Here is a 17,295-nt window from a genome sequence, read left to right on the forward strand (position 1 = left end):
TTTAATCAATTGTTTTCTATTTTCTCCCTCTGTAAGTACTCCTGTGTTAGGTTTTTTAGAATAGGGCTTCTCAACCTGGATCCCGGTGTGCTCCTGGGGAGAGTGAACCCTGTGGGATTGTGGGGGTGGTGGTGTCAGCGTAGAACTGCACCTTTCAGGCCAAGGACCTTGATTTTTATTAGATTCTCCAGTGGTCCTTTACCCCACCCTCTAATAAAAAGAACTGGAAGAACCCTCCGTCACACCTCACGTAATCTCTTTGATCAGTATTTATGGAACAGTGCTAATGAAAATGAAACAGATTCCTTATTTCCTTCTTGGAAGGAAGCAAGCAAATGAATAGATTTTTTTATATTGTGTTTTAAAAAATTTTCTGCAATTTCAGAATATAATCTACTTTGTAATCATTTCAATGGATTTTGAGTTCAGAAGGGCATATACCTTTTCTAAGTTGAAAAATTTCCTTTGGCCTTTATTAAAAAGTGGGTATGGCTGGTCCTTGTGATGGTAATTTTAACAATATGGTGTAAGGAAAAAAAGAATCCTAGAGATTTGAGTCAGCCAATTTGCAGTGGTATCTAGCAGTATATATTTTAATTTTTATTTTTGGAAAAAAAATCAAAAGTTGCAAGTGCAGTACTAAGCAGTTTTTTCCCGATTCATTTGAGAGTAAGCTGGTGAATGATGCTCCATCACCTCTGACTCCTTTAGTGTGCAATTCCTACCAATGAGAATTTCTCTTTCCTAATCACAACTCGGTCATCAGAATCAGGGAATTAACATGCACGCTGTACTACTGTGTAAGCCTCAGACTGCATCCAGGTTTGCCAGTTGTCCCAATAATGTCCTTACGGCACAAGAACCCTGCTCAGTATCATGCGTGGCCCTTAATTTAGTCTCATTCAACCTGGAGCAAAGATCCCAGTCTTTCCTTGGCCGTCACGATCTTGCTGCTCAGCAGGCCACAGGCTCTTTGTTTAGCGGACCGTCCCTTATGTTTCCTCAGGATTAAATCTCGATGATGCCTCTTTCTGCCTTCTTCCCATGGTGTCCTATGAGGTGGCACATGATTTTGGTTTATCCCATTACTAGTTATGCAACTCTCTTATCACTTGATTAAGTTGGTGCCTGCTGGAACTCCTTGCTGAGAAATCTCCCTTTCCTCTTTGTAGTTAGTAAGTATTTTGGGGAAGTAGTGCTTTGGCTGTGTAAATGTTCCTCTCCTCATCAGACTTTCAGTTTATTCAGTTTGAATTCATTGTTCCTTTTGTATTCAGTGGATTATAATCCATTACTACTGTCATTTATCTTGGTACTCAACTTGTTTCCCATTTAGCCAGCAAGGACACATTCCCATGGGCTTATATGGCCTTCCGTCTTGCTTCCATTGTTCTTTGAGTACTTCCTTCCTCTCTGGCTCATCCTCTTCTTTCCTGCCCCATTCCTGCTATCAGCCTTTTCTCCTGTTAGTAGCTTCTGGAATTTAGAACCCAAGATCTGGGTGCTGGGTGTGCTCACTGGAACTAGTGATGTTGTTCCCAGGACCTCTCATTGGACAGAGCAGGGGGACACATTCATGCATGTGTGTGCATAATGTGTGTATGTGTTTCTATGTGTATACACACATTCCTATCTGTATTTCTGTACTATCTATATACATGCATTTACACTCATGCCTCTCATTCCAACCCAACAGGAATTCCATATTTGTAACTCCCTCTTCTGACAGTGAGAACTTTGGTGTCCTTTATCCTTAATATATTTCCTAATTTGATGAATCCTGCTGTGTGAACCAGCTTCTCATCCCTGCCGTCAGCACCCTCTCAGACTCCTTTATCCTGCACCAAGTGTTTCCCCACAGGTGTCTGTCCTCGTTCCCTGGGCTCCAACACCCCATGTGGGACACCTCTCCATGGACATGCCTTCTTTCTCTGACAGCTCATTCCAGGCCACCACAGTTCCCCTCATCCTGGAGCAGATGCCAACCTTGCCCAGACCCACCTAATGGCTTTAGGATTGTTCAAGAAGGGATTTCAGCATTTTCACCCAGTGCTTTAGGTTTTTCTGGCTTGGCCAGCCCAAGGATGATGATGTAGCAGTAACCAAGATTGAGAGTCGGGGACCAGCTGGGGATTAAGGTGCTTCTGGGATGCTCAGGGTAGAGCCAGCTTCCAGCAGACAGCTGGGAGGGCCTACTGGTTGGAGAAGGGGACTTCAGGGAGGTCACCTGCTGAGAATGAGCAGTGACCAGAGGGAGAGGAGCAGAGCCAGGGCCCTGAGAGTGTTGGGAGGGGTGCTGCCTGTGACAGAAACCCTGCTGGGCAGGCAGAGGTGGGAGCAGGGCTGGGTGGTACTGATGAGGAGTTTCAGGTTGGCGTTATCACAAGCCGTGGCAGCAGTTGAGTGAGAGTTGGGGCCCAGGCAGGCTGTAGGGGGCTGGGTGGAAACTTGACCTGCTTCCTGCATCTGCACCTCTTCTGCTTTGTTCTGTGTGCTCACTCTAAAAGAGGAGAAAGAACCATGTCTTCTGCACCCAGTTCTTCCGTGGGCCTGCCTAGTGGGACAGCTGCCCCACCCGGGCTGGCTGTCTCTATCAGGTGTCTGGTAGTAAAATGCATGATGTCTCTCATTTTATTTTACAAAGTAGGCATTAAATATACCAGGTGTCAACCCGAGAGTCTTGCGTGCTTTACCTTAGCTCTGTGCGCGTGGGGGTCTCTGTTCATGGGGCAGGGGGTTTAGGAGTTGATTGCTTTTCAGCTGCAGGCACATGTCCAACCAACGGAGACCATGCTCCTTGGAACTGCTCTGATCTCAGGCACGCAGGCTGTGGGTAGCTTGAGAAATAGATTCCTACTTTTCAGTCTGTTTTTGTGTACGTGTGCGTGCATTGCCTCCTCACACGGTGGAGAGAGTACTGTTTCCAGAGGCTCAGGGAACGTATGTGTAAGCGTTCATCCAGTGGCCACGTAGGTTTTCCGGTGGTGACAGGAACCTTTATTGCCAGAATAAACCAGTGGAGATGCACTGTGCTCCTCTGAAGCGACTGCGTGGCCTCACTGACAGTCAGCTACCCCTCGCTGCCGTGGCTCTTGCACAGGAAGGGCTCAGATTTGGGATTCCGGCGGAGTAAAGAATGAGCGCATGGACCTGAGTGGCGTGTTGGGAATGAGCGAAGATGTGGACATTGAAAGCTGTCAGGCATTTTCCGGGCTCTAACATGCTGACTGTCAACACCTCTCCCCACCCCTGCCCTTCATTCGTCTAGGTAATAAGATGATGTTTTATTTCATGGAAGTAACACTCGTCTCTTTCCAGAGAAGCAGGGGAGAGGCTGTTTTGTTTTATGGCCTGACGTTAAATGCTACAACAGTAATACTGAAAACAATCCCGCTAAAGAACGGTGTGTGCCCCATACCTGTTGGTGAAATATCTGTGTTTGAAAGCAGAGTATCGATGAGCGGAATGCTGAGCAGGAGGAAGTCTAATTTAGCTGAGATATTTTTTATGTGCTAGCTAATGGTAGCCGTGTATCATAAGAGGTAAGGATGCTAAAGGTTTGTCAGATGCTAGGAAATTCTGTTATCCTCTGGAAACGTTTGGGAGGCTCTTTGCTTTGTTTTTTTCTCTCATTCCTTAGAGAAAAGTATCTTCTTCTCCCCTCCCCAAACGTGGGTGTTAAGAGACCCTGGGTAGATGAGCTGAAAATTGTGATGGTTGACCTTTGCGTAGCTCTAGACAGAACTTTCACAGATTTTGTTGTTTGATTCTTACAGCAGACTTGGGACTGATAGATCAGTCAGGTTGGTCAACAAATGTTTATTAAGTAAAAACTTAGGTGTGAAGCACAGTGGTGTACCTGAAGATATGTGGGTGGTGCTCCTTGCTTGCAAGGCACTTGTGATGTAGCTGGGGAGATAAGGCTGGCACCTGTGAGATAGCTCCACCTGGAGTGGCCTAGGAGTTCAGAAGATGCTAGGGGTGGAGGAGTCAGGCCAGGCCACGTGGAGGGAGGGGGCTTTGCAGGGGGGGGGCAAGAGCAAAGAGCCCAAGGAGCAGCTCAGCTGTGGGGGGCTGAGCCCTTGGAGCATTCACTGGGCTTCGCTTGGGTATGGGGGGTGTCAGGGGCACCTGCTGCCATATGCTCTGGCTCACCTCTGTGCTTGTAGCCAGAGCCTTTGCTCTTAGGGGCTTCTGGTTTAAAACCCTATTTTCTCTGTGCATTGACGCTGGCCTCTCATATAGTACCTCCGTTTCTCCCGAAGGAGGACTGTGTAACTGCTTGGAGCCTTTCTCCTTCTCTCTTATCCAAAGTGACTTTTTTGTAAATGTCGAGGCCTGTACTATAAAACAGGGCATCCAACCATCTCCATCAGCTCTGTTGAAAATCGATCCAGCTCCTGGTGTTTGTATAACACAGCAGTAGCCAACACAGGGACTTAATCTATCTTGTGGATATGTGGGAAGTGATACTGAATGTTTAGGCTGGGGCCGGATTGTAGAGAAGGCTCCTGTAGGATTATGGCTCCCATGGTAAAACCCTCAGGCTCTGGGAGGGCTGTAGTCCAGCCATTCGCTGGAGCATTACTACCATGGGGCCATCCAGCCAGGGGGCTCCCAGCTCTGCCCTCAAGCTCAGGAAGATGAAATGCCTCTCACTATGTATGCTACTAATTATAAAATATATGTAGATGATGTTATGGCTAATATAATACAGAGCCATTAAAAACCATTTCTAATTTCAAAGTGGCCCTTTTGCCATTATGAATTTTCTCAATCAAAAATTAGTTACTCAAGGTTACACACTAATTAGTGGCAGAGTCCTTGAAAGCCGTGCAGAGAAATTTGCATTTGATCTAGTAGGCAGTACTCAGTTAATAAGTCAATTAACAAATACTCACGAAGTGTTCACTAAATACAAGCTACAAAGAAGTGCAAACGCTCTTTGAGCAGTGAGCTCTGCATATTTTTTTAATTTTAGATTTGTACTGACGTGTGGCATACACACAGAAACGTGCACTAAGCCAAGCGTGTAGTTTACAGCTTTTCCCAAGCTGATCATACCCAGATCAAGAAACAGTATTACCAGCGACCCCGAAGCCCAGTCATGTCTCTTGTCACTTTCTGGTCACCCCCTGTCCCCCAGGGGTCCACTCTCCTGACAGTTATGTTAGTTTCGCTTATTCTGTGTGTCATCTAAGTGGGAGCACCAGGAGGCACTGGAGGCTTTGAAGGGGAGGAGTGACATCAAAGAAGCATTAGTTTAAAAGGGTTCACCTGTGCACATCTTCAGGGTGGATTGAGAGGAGACTAGGTCAGTGGAGCCCTGCTCCTGGGGTTCTGCCTTCTTCAGAATCTTCAGGGCCCCAGCAAGGAGGAAAGAGAGTCCCGGTATTGTCAGCATGAGGCGCTGTGATTTGGACCAACACGTTAGTAGTTGATGATGGAGCATGGACTCTTTTGAAAGAAAAATGGATAGAACTTGGTAATCTAGTTGTGTGTGTGAGATGATGGGGAGGTAAAAAAAATGCTCCACTTTTCAGTTTGATTGAATGCCAGCACCAGCAATAACCTTTGTGACCTTGCACCGAGTCATTTGACCACTTTAAACTTCAGCTTTCTCTTCTGTGTTATGAGGGAGATTAGACTAAGTTCCTGTCAATGTAAAGTTCTAAGCATCATGAAATACAGAGGAGTTATGCTGAAAAGCTTGCAGATAGGAAAACTTATGAAGAGCTAAAATTTTATACAGATGCCAACTTTCCCTTTCATCCATCCATCCACCCACCCGCCACCTGTCCACTCACTCACCCACTTCATTCATTAAGTGGAAACCCGTAAAGGCATTAGAAGAGTTTTATTAAGACAGAACTACAATTTTAAATTTATGTTCTGTCCACTTTACCCCACATCAGATTAATAACATTGTCAGCAATATCCATCCAGGAATTTAATTTTAGTTTATTTAAATTATTGTTTCGTTTATTTTAGTTAATGTAGTATTAAACACATAATTTTAGTTATCCTCATTCTTTCCCCCTCTTCCCTTCTCTCTCTTATTTCTTCCTCTCTCCCACTCACTGTCATATTCTTGGGAGGAAACCATAAAGTTAATCGGCCACAGGGATTCCCAGTAGATAGGATATGACAGCCCCACTTAGTTGATCACAGCCTGATGAACGGCCAGTAGTGGCCCTTGTCTCTTCCTTGGGTGGGCAGGTGTTTATTTATTTATTTGTTTTTTTAAAGATTGTTCCTGAGCTAACTTCTGTTGCCAATCTTATTTTTTTTTTTCCTTTCTTCTTCTCTCCAAAGCTCTGCAGTACATAGTCGTATATTCTAGTTGTAGGTCCTTCTAGATGTGGCACGTGGGACGCTGCCTCAGCGTAGCATGATGAGCAGTACCATGTCCACGCCCAGGATCCGAACTGGCGAAACCCTGGGCCTCTGAAGCGGAGCCACTTGGCCACGGGGCCAGTCTGGGCAGGTGGTTTTTTTTTTTTTTTTTTTTATTAATGTTATGATAGATTACAACCTTGTGAGATTTCAGTTGTACATTTTTGTTAGTCATGTTGTGGGTACACCGCTTCCCCCTTTGTGCCCTCCCCCCACCCCCCTTTTCCCTGGTAACCACCGATCAGATCTCCTTATCAATATACTAACTTCCACCTATGAGTGGAGTCATATAGAGTTCGTCTTTCTCTGACTGGCTTATTTCACTTAACATAATACCCTCGAGGTCCATCCATGTTGCTGTGAATGGGCCAATTTTGTCTTTTTTTATGGCTGAGTAGTATTCCATTGTGTATATATACCACATCTTCTTTATCCCATCATCAGTTTCTGGGCATGTAGGTTGGTTCCACGTCTTGGCTATTGTAAATAATGCTGCGATGAACATAGGGGTGCAACGGACTCTTGGGATTTCTGATATCAGGTTCTTAGGATAGATACCCAATAATGGGATGGCTGGGTCATAGGGTATTTCTATTTTTAACTTTTTGAGAAATCTCCATACTGTTTTTCATAGTGGCTGTACCAGTTTGCATTCCCTGGGCAGGTGTTTTTATCCAACACCAGGGAAAGAAGAGCGGGTGCTGCTGTCAGCTGCCACTACTAATGAGGGTTTCTAGTGTCTGCTGGAATGTTGGTGGGATGCACAGAGAAGTGTGGCAGTGGCTGTCTCCAACTCTGGCACGCTTTCGACATGCCCTCTTTGGGAATACCGGGGAAAAGATGGTGTCAGGGTGGAGGGCCTGGGCTTTCCAAGGGGTGAAGTTCAAGGAAGAGGTGTAGCTTTAGTCCCTTTGGAACTCCTTCTCTCCCTTTGTCGTGGTTCCTTAGAGGGCATGCGTAAGAATTGCCATTGGTCAGTGTGATTCCTGGACAGGCCTTTTATGTTTTTACAAAGGAAGCCATTTCTGTTCTCTTAAGCATAGATTGCAGCCAGAGTGCTGACCACATGGGTGCTCCATGGACATGTGGATGGATGAGTTCTCTGCTTTCAAACCAGCTCTTGCACTGACTCTGCTGGTCATCATGCACAGGGCATGGCCAGCTGTTTGCATGGTTTCTATTTGTGAAAGCTATTTTCTGCTTCCCTTTGCTTTGTTCATGCACTTTAGTGGCCCTTAATTTTTGTTTTTCAGATCCCAATTCATTCCTGTCTCTTGCCAGTTTTGTGATTCAGATTACAGCAGAGGTGATTGGGGTCATTATAATTCTTTTGAGACCTTAGCGCTCTGTTCCTACCAGAACAAACAGCGATGAAGACTAATGGCTCATTTCTTTAGTTATGGGTTAAAACAAATTTACCATGCTTCTTCCAGATAAGTTAGTTATAACCTGATTTTCACCAAGTTTTCCTCAGCCAGAGGTGCTCATTAGCTGACTGGGCTCTCCTGAGGCTATTGAGTTAGACTCTCCAGGGTGGGGCCTGGCATCTCTAATTTGAAAAGTCCTTGCTGACTTGACATACTCCTGGTAAAGGTCCCTTCCAGCTCTAAAATCCTGTTACTTAATTCTATAATTCATTTTTATTTTTTTATCAAAGTAACCCATACATGCAGCCTAAAAATCAAATAGTACTAAAAAGTGGATTAAGAAAAAGCTGTCTCACATCCTGTCCTTCCCAGAGGGGGTCCTCTGGTTGATTCTTTCCTTGTTTCTATATATAGTTTTTTTCCGCAGTAGTTACAATTTGCTGGTTACTTTTAATCGCTAAATTTTCTGTGAACTTCAGTTTATTTTATTTTTTACATACATTCCAGTAGGTCTGTCAGATGCTATTGATAATTTTTCTGGTGCTTAAATAATCTATTAGCTTTTTTTTTTTTTAAACACCCCTTTAGCTCCTTTTGGACTCCTTGGTCTCTAGATCTGGTACATGGGTATCTTGTGGACTCTCTCTCTCCCTGTCCCTCTCTGTCCCTTTCTCTTTCTGTCTGTCTGTGTCTCTCCCACGTTTCCTGGATCCTTTGTTGCCTTCTTTTGTGGTTTATTTCCCAAGAAAAGAAACACGAGGCACAGATTTTGTGAATGTTTGCATGTCTGAAAAGACCTCTGTTTTACTCTGAAACCTGAATACCAGGTTAGCAGTACTTTCACAGACGATTTGAAGGCCTTGCTCTATTTTGCCCAGTGTTCAGTGCTGTTGGGAAGCCCTGAGCTTTTCTCATTCGTGATCCTTTGTGATCTGATTTTTCTCTAAGGACTTTTCTCTGTCTTTCCTTTTTAGCAATTTGATTATGATGTGTCTGGATGTAGATTTCCTTGGGTTAATCCTGTTTACGGTTCACTGAGCTTCTTGAATCTATAAGTTTTCGTCTCTTGCCAAATTTGAGGAGTTATCAGGCATTATGTCTTCAACTATTTTTTGAGTTCTGTGCTTACTTTTCTCATTCTGAGACACCGATGACACAAACCTTAGACCTTTTGTTATTGTCCCCAGATTCCTTGAGGCTCTTTTCTTGGGAGCCTGCCATTTCTACAAAGAGGAATCTTACGTCCTCTGCCAAGGTGGGATTGTACAGTGGGTGGCCAGGGAGAAGGACGAGGCTAACCGATCCACTTAACTGTGCGGAGGACAGTGTGTGAGGGGGCTCTGGGGGAGTGGGGCGGGATTGGTGTCAGTGCATGGGACAAGGGGATTGAGACACAAGGCAGGAAAGGTGCCGCTGAGCACACCGACTGGCTCGGCGTTGAGTGGTGTTTCCACAGGCACACCAACGTGGACAGTGAATCTTAATTTAATAAAAATGTGATGTACTCCTTTGGGAGACTGGGGAAACGGTGAGTGGGATGGGGGTGGAAGAGAGGACGATCCTGTTCTCTGTAGAAGGATCGTTGCTGATATCTACAATGAACACAAAAAGTAGAAATATAAGCATATTTTTAGAAAAATGGTGGTAAATATCAGAAGCAACAGCTGATGGAGTTGAAAGTGGTTGCTTCTGAGAAGTGGGGCTTGGGATGGGCATGGGGAGAGCAGGGGACTTCTGCTCTTTTGTTTAAAGCCTTGCGATGCTATCTAACTTTTTTTTTTTCTTTGAGGAAGATTAGCCCTGAGCTAACATCTGCCAATCCTCCTCTTTTTGCTGAGGAAGACTGGCCCTGAGCTAACATCCATGCCCATCTTCCTCTACTTTATATGTGGGACGCCTGCCACAGCATGACTTTTGCCAAGCGGTGCCATGTCCACACCTGGGATCCGAACCGGCAAACCCCGGGCAGCCAAGAAGCGGAACGTGTGAACTTAACCACTGCGCCACCAGGCTGGCCCCCTATCTTAAACTAAGTATATGTGCATAACTTTGAGTTTAAGAAGCCCGTGGGAAGGCTCTGGTTAAGAGGAAGAGGTTGATAAACCTCAGGCCCCATTTTGCCATCTTTAGTCGCAGGTGACTTGGAAGTGAATTATGTAAGAGGGAACTCTGAAAGAGACGCTTAGCAGAGGAGGAAATGCACCTATAAAGAACTTTCTCCTTTTCCTTGCTTCCTCAGATCCTCTGTCAATGGGTCCTCAGAAAGCTCTGGAAACCATTGGTGCAAATTTACAGAAGCAGTACGAGAACTGGCAGCCAAGGGTAAGCATTCTTTATTTGCTTTTCTCTTTCTTTCTTACGGGGAAACTTCAATTCCTTGGTTTTAAACAGTCCTTGAATCCAAGTGAGTACAGATGATCCCCTCATCGCATTCGGTGACTGGACACTCCGCCCCGCGTGCCTGCGGGTCCCCTCTGGTCTGACGATTCGCTCTGCTGCTTCTTAATGACAGCACAGGCACTAGTGTGAGTCAGGAATTGGCTGGTCTCTTATTTATTTTGCCTAAGTTTTTCTTTAGAAAATAAAAAGCATTTTTTGCATGTTACTCTTAAATCATTCTGTGCATTAAATCCTGTGCATTTTTTTGCACAGGAAATGTATTTGCAGTAACTTTTCTACACTCTCAACTAGTTAGAGCTATTTTTCCCACCTTCAATTTTCAAACAGTTGAGAAAAAAAGCACTCAACATTCAAAAGATGACACCTATTTATGCTTTGTCTTTGATTCAAAAGGTAAAGTTCTTTTTCGGGAGCCAGTTACCAATTACTGTGTCTTTTGTTGCTTATATCTTACAGTTTTGTTTTTCTTTTAAAGAAAAGTGGCATGGAATATGATAACTGTGTCAAATTCCCTTTAAGATCTTAGTTATTTGTAAACCACCCAGAGACCTATTTCCTTTAGCCTTTCTCATTAACCAGTTTGAGGATTTAATAATCTTAGTAGACAGAAATTTGGGGTGTTTGTGGAGGTGTCTTTCCGTTCAGCTTTGTGTGACGGGCTGGTTCTGGAATTATCTCAAGGACGTGATGAGGAAGGCTGGTCTGCATGGCTCCTGTGAGTCTTTGCTCTTCATTTTTGGGTGTAAGCCCAATAGAAGCAAATGTCTTGGAGACCCCGGTGAACACTGCCTGCTTGGGATTTTCATTTGTGGATCATTTGTCCACAGGATCTAGAATTTAGGAATTCTTTGTACATTATTTACATTCTAAGACAAGAGAATACCAGAAATGGTTTGATCCTGCCTCTAACGGTCCCCTGTAATGGTAATTTCTGCTGTGGCTCATTGTGCTGGGGTGACTAACAGTTATGAAACATCTCTGTGTCTCAGGGTGGAGCTTTGTCCTTTTCGTTTCTAACTTGTCAAGTTGATAATAATGGGCTCTTATTCCTTAGAAGGCAGTTTCTTAGTGGCGATTTTGATCTATGCCTAAAGGCTTTGCTTTTTCCTCCAGCAAATTTGTTACCTCTTGATAGTTTATATAAAAATTCAGTAGCCTTTTTCCTGAGAATGCGATGCGTCTGGGGCTTGGATGAGGACTGGAGAGAGGTTTTGGTGGTGTATTCCTTTACAACAGTTGAGGTGCCTGGTTTTAGCAGTAGGAAGTAGCTTCTTTGAGGACTTTGAGGATATTCCAAGATCTCAGCAAGGCTAGACAGGCACTTAAGGGTGAGTGAGTGGCGCAGACAGCCCTTGCAGTCCACGTGGGACGACGCACACAAGTAACATCGGAAGACATGACGTCACTGGCGTCTAGAAGATTGAGAACCAGCGTATTTAAATTTAAAAGAATGCCTTTCTGACTTTGCTGCTTCTCACCATCTCCTGGGTTTGACTTAACGCTTTTGCTTTTTGCTGGATACTTTTGTTTGAAAGAGATTATAACCAGATAAATTCACATCTGCCAATGTGTTCCTCATAGAATGTGTCTCTGCTGTTTTAATTACTTCCTTCCTTTTAAAGAATTATTACATGAAAAGATACAGTCTTTCAGAACACTTGTCTAATATCTCAGAATATTGTATGCTTATTCCGTTTGGTATGATTTACCATTTTTTTTGGAGTGCTAAGAGTTGATGTACTGCTAGCTTTATTATTAGTTTAGCTTGGGTACATCTCAGCTAGTTTGTGCTTGCTGACAGTGAATCTGTCTAAGAGCAGATGTCTCCTGTGGCATCTGGAAGAGGCGTTACCATGTAAGGCAGGCACGTTTGTGTATAGGGAAATAACTGCAGATCCCAAAATGACGGTGTAGTATCACGTATAGGATTGAGAGTGAGAGTGGGAGGGCTAACCTCAGGTGGCGAGCATCCATATAAAGGAGTGCAGTCCTCTGGGTAGACGGTTAGTCTGAGAAAATTTGTTAAAGTCAATGAGATTTCAAGAATGGATCTGCAAAATAATTTTTTGAAGGAGAGAGAGTTCAAAGGGCTGCCGAGGTTCTTTGTTTCCAGATTCCACGATGCTTAGGGAGAGGTGTCGTGTACCAGGGCGGGTGGGATTCCATCTGGGTTGGTTTGTAAAATGGAATTGGAATAAAGTACAGCTGCAACCTAGAAAGAAGCAGTTCATGCACACAGAGTGGGGTCTTTTGCCTGCATTCAGGAAGCAGAACCACAACAATGAATACTTAATATTTTCTTTTTTGAATGCCAAGACCATTGCATTCATTTTTAAGTATGATAAAAATGTTTACAATTTTACTGGTACAAACCATTAGTGGGACTTGTCTATTTCAGAAACCAGCCTAAGGTAGTGGTTGTAGCAGGATACCTGCCTGCCGCTGATGTCAGTTGTGGAGCTATGCCTTGTGCACTGGGTAGTAATAGTCCACGCCCTGTTGCAAGTGGCTCACTCCTCTGCTCTCCTAACTTCATGTGGGTTACAGGAGAGGGAGGGAGGCCTGGCATCCCATAGCCTGGTTCTCAGTGTGCGGCAGGCCTCATGCTGCCTCATAGAGTTTGCACAAAACATGAGGCAATTACCAAGCTCAGATGCTTGTGTGCAAGGTGCCTGGTTCCTAACTGTAAATCAGGGTCCTTTGAAACATTACAAAGCTAAACACACACCACTTTATTGCACTCTATAGGGCTCTCGAGGTTTCCACAGTAATAAAGAGATGTTGATGTGCATCTGCAATAAAACAACAGGAACATTATTAAATTTCTAGACCTTTGATGTAGATGCCCATAGATCTGGTTTTCTCTTTCTCTGTACCCTTTATTGCAAGACTCACAAAGGTTGGGCAACTGGAAATGAGGTTATTTTCATTAACGTTTGTGGAAATCCTCGCCTGCCTCCACGGTGCTGTGGGTGGGAACAAGCTAGCGCATCCCGCTATATGATCCCATCCAGGAAGTACGGAAGATCAACCACTGAGAACCTGGCCACGTTGTAGGAGCAGGGCCTTGACCTGATCTCCTTCCTGGTGCTGAAATGCTTCTGCTCTTGGCTCCTTACTTTTCCAGCTTCAACCATTCAAGATTAAACATTTTGATAAAGGTGATTTGAGGTTAACAAAGAATGTAGAGAAACCATGACGGTGATATTTCTTCTGAAGTGGCCGGACTTGGGCACAGATTTCCCTGCCAGGCCAGTTGAGCCCTTTTCTAAATAATTTATCAGTTTGCCACTGGTGAAATATTTGTTCTGATTAAATTTAAGACTCTGCCTTATTACCTTGTAGGTACATAAATTTGTGTTCTGCAGGAGATTGAAGGAAAAACGCCAACCGTTGTTTCAGCTGAAAATTCTGCAGTTAAATAAACCTCACTCGTTTCATCATAAGTCTCCACTGAAAGTTTTATTGGGAGATGGGAGTAGGAGATTATAAAGCTGAGAGTATACAGTGAAGAATTTATCTTTTTAAGACTTTTTCTAACAAATTGGGGGTTCTGGCAGTTTAGTACAAGGTGTAATTTAGGAACTGGAGCCGATGGAAGACAACAGAGGGAAGGTCTTGCCTCTCTGTTCTTCCCCAAAGAGTGCTCCAGACCGCAGCGGAGGCCGCAGCTCCTTCCCTGGGTTGAGATGCAGTTCTCCTGGGTGGCTTGAAAACAAATTTATGTGGGAATATTTATAACTTACGAAGGTAGGTGAAGGCATTTAGTGAGACTTCTACTTTTGGCAGGCACCCGAGGTGACCCCTGACTGAATCCTGTTTGCCCAGTGTGCCTGTCTAGGAAAGGAGATGGACGGTGCCCTTTAGTGCGCTGTTATCACATGCCGTGCTGTGAGAGCTCATTCTCTCCTAACCAGTCTGTGAGTGGCCAAGGTGACACGTCCTGTGCAGTAGCCGTGGTATCTGCAGGGAGTCCAGATGCTGGCAGTTCCCAGTTAATCCACAGGGGCCACTTCTAGATTATCCGCACACAGTGACATTTTGTGGATTATAGTTAGCAGATTCTAAATTTCAGCCTTCCCCTCAGTTCATCTTGCCTCTCAGGTCTGTCACAGTGGATGTGTGGTCAAGGGATGAATTGGGTGACCTGCTTAACGAGCTGCTGAACATTCAGGATTGACCATTGAACTGGTGGGTCTTAGGGAAGGGGCTCTGTCAGCCCTGATTGCTGAGTCGGGCTTTGGAGCCCACTGCACTGCTAGGTGACTTGCCACTGCTGGCCTGCGGGTATCCTTCCTGGGGCTGGTCACAGGGCTTGTGACTCACAGCTGTGGTGCCTACCTCTGCTTTGGGGGTGGGAATAGGGGCAAAGCAGCAGGTATTAATACTGACCGCTCTCCTTACCTACGCCTCTCAATGTTTTGGAATGAATTTTATACAAGACCCATGAGTAAGTGGATTCTACCCTTTCTTGCGGTTCTCACAGTCAGATGTGGAGAATCAAGGAAGAAACCAAGTTTGCTGTAGGACTGTGTTCCCCCCCTAGCAGGTGATCCAGAGAGATTTGTGCAATAGGCCAATGTGGGTTGTTTCTTCTAGTGACTCTTGCTTGGGGCAGTCACATTAAGACCTTAGTCTCAAATCGACATTGCAGTTCAGCCAGTAAAAATGTCCCTATAAGGGAGATTGGTATCGCCACCCGAGTGCCACCTTGGTGCCACTGTCATACCATCGTCCTTGTCCTTATTCTACTCTTTTCCCAGGCCAGCCAGATCTCCTTCTTGCCTTCACCAGCTGAGTTTCCTTTTCTGTGTGTCCTAAGGTTGGGCTTCATCCACCTTGCTTGTGTTTTTGTGACAAACCGCAAATGAGAACTCATAGCCAAGGCAGAACTGCGGATTGATAGCTCCCAGTTTACATAATTCAGTGTCTGGTGTGAAGCACTTTGCATCAGGTCCTCATTAAATTTGCATGACAGTGTAGAAGAGTCTTCTGGTCGTCTTGGGGTTAACTGTTGTGTTTTGGTAATTTCACTTAACTGCTTTCTGCCCAGAGTGCTAAGATTTGTACCTGTGACAAACATCTTATTTATGTTTTTGCTTTGACCTCAATCGTGTTCCCATACTTCATCTTTCCCCCCTCTTCTATCACTGCTCACCTGACAGCTTTCCCATGCACAAGTTCGGTGGGAGTTCTGATTTATGCTCGTCAGCTGAAAGTGTCTTATTCAGCCCTGCCCACGCACCGCCTCTCCTGCCCCGTCCCCAGAGGCCGTCGTATTGGAAACAACCTCTTGGATATGGAGTTTAAATTCTGACAACCAGTTCATAGCAAACTCTTCAGTCTAGCTCCACCTCCCTTGCGTTTCATAAGAAAGCATGCAGGCAGTGTCATCCCTCTGCCATCACTCAGAGCAGCCTAGAGACGTGACCTATAAATTCTTTTAAAAACACAGCGAACACATTAAAGAAGAAGAAGAAGAAGAAAGAAAGGCATCATTTTGCAACCTGTCTGGAGGACAAATACCTGTTGTGCGACTAGAACTCTAGGCTCTTTGCTTCTCTCAGTCCAGGAGAATTGACCTGGGAGGCCGCACTGATTTGCTGTCCCTGGGTGGACTCCTGCTCTCTGAGGCAGCCGGGATGGACTCCTGAGAGAGTTCCATTTGGGATTTAAGCCCACACCATTGTGAGCAGTGTGTCGACTAGTGCAGATTTCAGACCATCAGTCACTGCGCAGGAAGAGGTTTCATCAGCCTCTTCCACCTCCCTGCTATGTCCGAATGGTCCTCTTTGGCTGGGAGCTCCTCGCACCTTGCCCTCCTTTGCAGGCATGCCCCCCTCACTGGCAGGGAGGGCTGTCTCCTTGATTCTGTGGTACTGGTAAGAGGAGCGTTGAGGTCGTGACCTGGTAACCACGCAAAGAACGTGGACTTGTTGAATTTTAGCTTTGCTGCTTCCTAGACATGTAGCTTAGAGAAGTTACTACTTAACTTTTTGTAAATAAAAAGGAGAATTAAGGGGCCGGCCCTGTGGCCGAGTGGTTAAGTTCATGCACGCTGCTTTGGCTGCCAGGGGTTTGCTGGTTTGGATCCTGGGTGCAGACCTACACATCACTCATCGGGCCATGCTGTGGCGGCATCCCACATAGAAGAACTAGAATGACTTGCACCTAGGATATATACCTAAACTAGTGTATGTCCTAAACTAAACTAACTAGGATATACAAAGCATTGGGGCTTTGGGGAGAAAAAAAAGAGGAAGATTGGCAACAGATGTTAGCTCAGGACCAATCTGCCTCACCAAAAGAAAAAAAAAGCATATCTAACAACAACAACAAAACACATACATAGACGAGAGTTAGTGGGGAGAATAAACGAGGTAAAGTGTTGGTAAAGTGTTTGCACACAGAGGGGCCCATTGCAGCCTGTTGGCAGATCCCTAGTCTCCATCTGTACCCTTCCCTCCCAGGCTACCTGGTGAAGGCCACACTTAGAGCACTCAGGTGGCCCGAGTTTTCCTGCTCTCTCCAGCTCTATCCTCCGCCTTTCCCAGGTCTCCTGTACGAATTGACCTACTTGAAGTATTGTATTTTTAGAGAGAAATAAGGGCTTAACTCTGTCCTTAACAAGCCTCTCAAGGGTATCGTCTCTCATCTTCATGTTCCTTTTAACAAGAGAGTTATCTCTGTGTGTGACAAATTGCAAATGAGGACCAAACGGTGTCAGTTTGAGGACTAAAACTGTAGCTCAGATGTCTGGCGTTTACAGATTTCATGTGCAATGTTGGTTTCCTGAGTTAACCTGGAGGCCCATGATACAGAGCGATGTGTAAACAGCTCTGGAGCACGTGCTAGGGATGGAAATAAAGATGTCTGAGGAAGTGCTGGTTCTAAGTCAGAAAGGAGAAGATGTGGTGCGGTAAAGAAGGGAATGCGAAATGTGGAGGTGGTGATGAGGAGCCCACCATCTGCTCACCATATGTGACTGAGAAGAGCCGTCACATTTCACTCCTGGCAGTGAGACAGTGCTGATCAAGGGGCAGCGATAATGGAGGGGGCAGAATGGCCCCTTCTGTTTTATGATTTCGTTTTACAGGGGGAACTGTATGTCACAGTGGCATTTGTGAATTGG

The 17,295-nt window shown here is 45.1% G+C and overlaps 1 protein-coding gene across 7 annotated transcripts in view; it reads left to right on the forward strand.

Moving 5' to 3' along the window:
- The window catches only part of RPTOR (regulatory associated protein of MTOR complex 1), a 397,196-nt gene that overhangs the window by 82,242 nt on the left and 297,659 nt on the right, over positions 1–17,295 (forward strand). For all 7 annotated transcript variants that reach the window (XM_044746113.2, XM_044746114.2, XM_070483827.1 and 4 more), the window contains exon 3: positions 10,003–10,085. In XM_044746113.2, the coding sequence (XP_044602048.2) occupies positions 10,003–10,085 (83 nt within the window). The remainder of the gene's footprint in view (positions 1–10,002; positions 10,086–17,295) is intronic.

The sequence above is a fragment of the Equus asinus genome, chromosome 13, assembly GCF_041296235.1.
Source record: "Equus asinus isolate D_3611 breed Donkey chromosome 13, EquAss-T2T_v2, whole genome shotgun sequence".
In the NCBI taxonomy this organism is placed as follows: Eukaryota; Metazoa; Chordata; class Mammalia; order Perissodactyla; family Equidae; genus Equus; species Equus asinus.